A 6,880-nucleotide genomic window follows, 5' to 3' on the forward strand; every position below is an offset into this window, starting at 1 on the left:
TTGATAGAGTTACGTATCATTAGTTATAAACAAAAACTTGAGCGGTATTTGTCCTAAAATAAACCTAACTAATGGAGCGCTTAAATGTTTTAATTTGATATCAAGAACGAATTCGAATAAAGACTTTAAAATCAAATTACCGAAACTATATGGTTCGATTATTTGGAATTTGTTCACACGAAATCAATCAAACACGATATCATAACATATATGGAAAGAATACTGGACAAATTAAAATTTATTTCGATTATGAGGTGAATGGCTTGAAGCAAAACATAATGTTTGGCATTCGTTTTCCAACACATTTTTTTACCTGCAAAAGCAGTATTTATAACTACTCGTATTGCACTAGATTTTGTTGGAATTGTTCAAACATTGTTAAAAAGACATGACTTTTTTCAATGTTTTTTTATGGGTTTTTTTTTGTTGTTTTTTTTTCAAATTTGCAAAAATAAACCTCATTTGTTCACATATTCAAAAGATTTCCAGCAAGTGATTCAAAATATTAATCTGTTAAACGGCCATTTTGAGCCATTATGACCGGTCTTTACTAAATTAACTTAGTAACTTATTATTTACTGTTACTTCATATTTGATTTTCACAACACAGTAAAGCGACGGAAAATTCCGAATGTACACGATGTCATTAATGAAGTACAATAAGCCCATCAAGTTTCAGAGCGGGTACAGTGGTCCAGTAGTAACACTGTCAGGCATCAACTCCCGGGAACCTGCTTCTCAAACTGCAATAACAAAGTGCTATTTGAAGACGATCATTTTAGTACCTCATACTTTAAACATGTAATTTAACATTGTGGCCACTTCCAAGTGTTATGCCGTTGTATGAATATTAAGTTAACATTTCTTCACCTGACACAATGCAAAATGTATATCATTGTTTTTTGATGTAATGACTTAGTTTACATAGAAACACTAAACCCTCGAATGATCTTGATATTTTGAAAGAAAACAAAGAACGATCATCATGTTGTTTTTTTTATTTTGTAAATTTTGCAAGTATTCTGGTACCCAAAATAGTTTCAAACTTAATTAGAACCAGCCAGATAACTCGACGATGGTCTTTTTTATTATTAAAAGATACAAAAGCCGAAACAAATTTACTTTTCTTTGACATAAAAGCAGTGATTAAATGTACACATGTAGGACAGCATGTAATTGATTTTTATTTCAATGCTTTTTGATAATGTGTTCTTAACTTACAAAGAAAACGAAGTAACTTAATACACCGTATATCTTTTATAAAACTGACATTTCTTTTCAATGTAAGTTAAATCAAGAAGAAAATTATGAAATTACATTTTGTTCAATACATTTCAATGGACAGAAATGATATAAAAATGTTTTATCATAACAGAGTTTATGATATTTTGATAGTAAAATGCAAAAGGTTTATCTGTACATGGACACAGATTAATTGCCTGCCAACGCTATTGAAAACAGATAATATTTGATTGATCTCCATGTAGAAATAATTTCATTTCGTTCAAAAATGTCGTCCTCAAAGCATGAATATCGTCTGCCGGGAATAAAAAGGTTGGACTATTCTAATTTAATTAAATTAAAAAAAAAATAAAAAAAAAGATAATAAATAAAATTAAATGATTATTACAAGTAAATAGATCTATATATACAACTATTATTGTAGAAATTTGTTTTAGTTGATTTATTGTGAAATAAAATGAAAAAAAATTTAGTGAATAAATTATATAAATAAGTTACTCAGTGATTGGTCAAATTTTTTTAAGGGAGAAAGGTTAAAGCCAAGACTCAACTGTTTATAAGTGTTTATATAAAAAGATATTTGTCCAAGGAAAAAAGATACATAGGCGTGTATGGTGATGTTATGTATTTTAAAATGACATTGTGTTAAGGAAAGTATGTTCATTAAGTAAATTATTATGGAAACACCTTTTTTTAAAGAACTTGAAAAAGAGAAACATTTAATAATGCTGGATGATTACCTTGCTATTTTTATCGGGTAAGAGCATACAACTTGTAAGGAAAATCTCTTTGTTCTTAAAGGACAAAGATTATCAATATGAACATATTTAACAAAAATATTTATATCTTCCATAAAAGTCCCAAAAAAGGACAACACCATCGATATCAATAACAAAATGACATTTTTTTTATTTCTATTTACAGTTCACACGGAGGGAGGAAAATGAAGGAACATACCTATGGCTGGTATCCTTCCGCCAAAAATGTCTACGAAGACAGGCGCATTGATACCCTTACTCCCTACCGTGAGTAGAACTATTTTTTTATTTTGTCATGCGGTTATTTGGCTGTTAGAATAAATATTGATCATTTTTGATTAAGTTTAGAAATTATAAATGGATCAAAGAAACACTCAAGTAATTTTCCCAGGGTTTCTGCAGTATAATTATAACCTGTAAATTTAGCGACGTAAACTATATGTATCTAATTGAACATGGAGTTATGTATGTTTATGTCTTTGAGTAAATAATGCACAGATGGGAACCTGAGGTATTCCTCCACCAGTAAAGCTGGAAAGGCGCCATATAAAATAATATATAACCTCTACTGTGTTGGTGCGACGTAAAACCCAACCAAAAGAAAATATTTTTGAGTTATGATTGATACAGTAACTTTTCGTTCTCTTCTTGTGTACAATTATTACATCCATTGTGTTACAAGCCTACATTGACATAGTTATACATGTGAATGATGATGGCTAAATTGTTAAGTTAATTACATGGTTTTGCTCTGAGACTTCCAGCCTCTCTACATAACTACTTTTCAAGTACCATATTTTTGATTGCAGAGCTTGAGGCGCTATACAGATACCGTGACAGTAAATATTACCAACCGCCGGCGACACCGGCAGGAGAGAGAAGCTCACGCGTCAAATCTAGAGCAGATAGCAAATTATCATCAAAACAGCCTGATCCAAACTTACAGCCAAGAGTTCAAAGTGCTCCTATACACACAACATATAAACCACCGCCCCGACTAAATCTTCCTACGCCTCAACAATGTTGGTCTACGCATGTACCGGAAACGGAAATAACAGTACTGCCACCACAACCATCACCAGCGCCATTTGTTTCCGCTACTATGCCAAGGGAGACAACACCTCAAAGATCAGTGTCATGTGCTCAGTCACTTCAAGTTCAGTCACCAATCACTGCCGGAACTCCTTCAAATGCACAGAAAATTGCGCGTATAAAAAGCGCCACATTTCGTAGAGAAACTCCTACGAAGCCTCAAAGACCGGTAAAATCTGCTGGCCCAGTTCGGCCGTCACCAAGCCCAGCTCGTAGTGCATCAACACATCAGACTCCTGTACCACCAAGCTATCCACCTGAATATGATCAAACACATTTTGATTATTCATGGCCGCAGCCTTCATATCCAATCAACATAGATGATATCCCTACACCGACCGGGATTCAGATTTCAGAACGTCCGCCTTCTGGTAGGTTATCTCGCAAGGCACCGTCACCGCCAGATTCAAAGAGATCTACATCTTCTCAAAGGAAGAGTCAAAACATGCCTTCTTTTCGTCCAAAAGCGCCATCTCCATATAAGATGGAACTACATCTTGAGGAGGAGGAGGAATATCAGAGGAGTTGTGAAACGCCGGATTATTACGAGGAGGCGAACAGATACGGGTGGATGATGGAAGTACATGGCGACCCTCTTAAATTAAAGTAAGTTTGTCATTGATGAACTGAAAATTTTGTTAAGTCATGTGGTTTACTTACAATTCAAAGTTTTTTTTTGTCTAAAGATTAATTAGATCAGTGACTTACATAATGAGCGTCTATACTACCATATACATGTATAATCATTAATTAACGTGAATTTTCCAAATATAAACTTTTACACACTGCAGTTTTGTCCAATGACCATCAGCTCTTATTTTGTAGTTTTGTTTACTTAATGCTATGATAGCTTGCGCTGTATTTTTTTGGTGTGAAATTTTGACAACTGTTTTTATCTCATTTTCACAGGAAAGTTACACGGCGTTTACCCTACACGGTGAAGGTGGATGAACCGGAAACGGAAAGAGATCCGCCAAAAGTTCACATGGAAAATAACGAGACTTTCTTTTTGAATACTATACCAAGACGACCTTTTAATTTCGCTATAGATAAAGAATGGATATCGGAAGTTATTCACAAAAAACGCATGGAAATGCAGAAGAAACATGGATTAAACTATCGTTATAAAAACTTTGCTTTTGTATACTAGAAAACTTAGTATTAATAATGTATATTTAGTTCTAATATCTATACTTTTGGTGGGTGGGGAATGGATGATGCTCCTATCTGACGCACGTCTCCTGTTGGTAACAAAAATGTGGTACAAATAACGGAATTATATCGCTAGGAGCTGTAACATTGCTATATTGGACCCGGCTTTATTGTGAGGTACATTTATTCGAAACAGCAGATGAACAATAGATCGCCGGATAAAAGAAATTCCAGGATATGGGTGCCTGTTTATAAGTGACTTTTTTAACATTTGTAGATATTTGCAGAACATTTGTTATTCAATGTAAATAGAAGAAAGATATTACATTCATCTAGAAGTTTATTATAATTGTAATAACATCATACCGAGTAATACATACCAAGATATGTTTACGTCGTCATAAATATATTGTATATACATGTACAAAGGTTTCTTTCTCGGGAACCATTTTTCAAACAGCCGCCATGTGGCTTTTAATTTATTTTAATAAATTTCAATATTTATAAGAGAATATTTGAGAATATCAAGACCAGAGCAAATGGAAATGATTTTTTATGTCCCGATAGTACTAGTAAGCATAATGGTCCGTGTGTCCTAATACCCGGATTCAATCCCCGATGTTTTGTGTGACCTTTGCCTTTTTGTATTATATCCAGCTGCAGACTTTATTCTTACATATTCGCTTGGTGTACTATAAGAATATATTTTTTGAATGGTTCGCCAATGAAGCTTGAAATAAGCCGTTAAAATACGTAACTCGCCGTCCTCGTCACAGAAAAAGGACATTTTTGTTTGTTGGATTTTATGTCGCAACAACACAGCATAGGTCATATGGCGACTTTTCAGCGTTTCTGGTGGAGGAAGACGTCAGGTGCTCATCTATGAATTATTTCAGGCACGAACGAGCATCTGAGTAAAAATGACATAATACAAAAATGTGTATGATTACATATTACTTAACGAGCGAGGTCTGGGGCGGCACTCTCTCATGACTACTGTCATAATAGCATCCTAACTCTACGTTTACACTTCATTTGCAGCCCTTTGAAATTTAGCTGTCATGAATAATTAATGAGCTGCAATTCTATGATCCGAATGTAGTTCAGCCGAAGCCGTACCCATGGCCCGGGTTTCGACGTTGATGAAAAGAACAATACATGTAGGCTTATTTCAAAGGAGTCATTTTTAGTTTAACGTACAGAGGTCGTTTTCTTGCCTAACATTTGTCACAAACAAAATGTTTCCTGTTGTGAATCAAGAACAAGAAAGTAATATAGGAAGTGGACTAAATAAAAGGTTTGAATATGCCTCGCTGCAGCTAAAGTACTGGAGGCAAATACTGCAAAATCAGTCATAACTTATTAATCGCACATATGATATAAAGTATTACTTGAATATTGACTCTTTTTACTTTTCTTACAATCTTAGCATGTTTTTGCCAAGTTTGTTTGTCTTGAAATGATTTGGCTCATTTGGAGGCATGCAGCTTTGAAGAGAAATTATTGTACACTATAATATGGTAAGATTTATCGTATAATATATAAAAGCCTACAATGATTTGCAGTTTGTATTTCAGATTTTATTACATCATTGCACAGGCCAATGTAAAATGAGATGTAATTTATAAATGACAAATATTTACCTATGAGATATTTAAGCTGGTTATGTAACGGATAAGGTTTATAACCAATATGGCTAACTTTTGTTAAAGTAAATATTAAGGTAGATATAACAATACAGGAAGTTACGCGCTTTTAAATCTACGTAAAGAGTACATTTTGTGTTATATATATTAAAGATATATTAGATACGTATGGAAGCCTTGGAGGGTCACTTTTGAGTTTCGACTTACGGATGTTTTACTTTTGACTTTCGATTTTTGACTTTTGATTTGTGACTTACGTCTTATGACTTTTGGCTTACCCATTTTACACGTGCTTTAGAAGCTGAAAGCTATGGAAGCACTGGAGGGCCCTTTTGACTTCTGACTTAATGACTTTTGACTTGGGAGTTATGACTTTTGACTTGGGAGTTTTGACTTTTAACTAAAGACTTATTACTTCTTAGCTGTGAAATTAATTAATTAAACCACACTTTAAGAGAGCTCGTGAGTAATGAGCGAAGATGGCTGTGTTGTGCCAAAATATGAAATTCGTGTTTGCGTGTTGTTTTCTGTGCACTCTGTTGAAGATAACAGCTGGTGTGGTGCCAGCTTACCTGCCTTTGTCGTCTCCGAATGTTGATAAAGCATCACTCATTGAAGAATATTTCAAACAAGGTTTTAAATAAAGTGAAATTCTTGGATTTTTGCTACTTAAGCATGGCATTTTGTTGTTACTGCGTCAGCTGAAAAGAATCTTGAAGAAGTTGAACCTGAAACGTCGAGGTGTACATTTGCAATCGCAGTTGAAAAACGTTGTTCGTGTAATTGGCACGGAAATGCATTATAGTGGACAGTCTGTCGGTTATCGGACGATATGGCGCCGCTGAAGTGAATCATAATATGGATGTAAGCCATAAAGATGTTATGGACATAATAAAGGCAATAGATCCAAATGGCGTTGAAATGAGAAAAGCACATCGACTTAAAAGACGTTTCTATTGTGCAAAAGGGCCAAACAATATTTGGCATTTA

General features: G+C 34.1%; 1 protein-coding gene across 1 annotated transcript; it reads left to right on the forward strand.

Annotated features, from left to right (window-relative positions):
- Positions 1-1,423: 1,423 nt before the first annotated feature.
- On the forward strand, positions 1,424-4,575 carry LOC132717530 (uncharacterized). Its single transcript, XM_060701017.1, has 4 exons — positions 1,424-1,554; positions 2,167-2,267; positions 2,810-3,698; positions 4,002-4,575. Exons 1-4 carry the CDS (start codon positions 1,511-1,513, stop codon positions 4,240-4,242), a joined length of 1,275 nt encoding a protein of 424 aa, XP_060557000.1. The 5' UTR covers positions 1,424-1,510; the 3' UTR covers positions 4,243-4,575.
- The last annotated feature ends 2,305 nt before the right edge of the window (positions 4,576-6,880 follow it).

Source organism: Ruditapes philippinarum, unplaced genomic scaffold (assembly GCF_026571515.1).
Source record: "Ruditapes philippinarum isolate M1 unplaced genomic scaffold, ASM2657151v2 ctg2076_1_1_1_1, whole genome shotgun sequence".
NCBI lineage: Eukaryota > Metazoa > Mollusca > Bivalvia > Venerida > Veneridae > Ruditapes > Ruditapes philippinarum.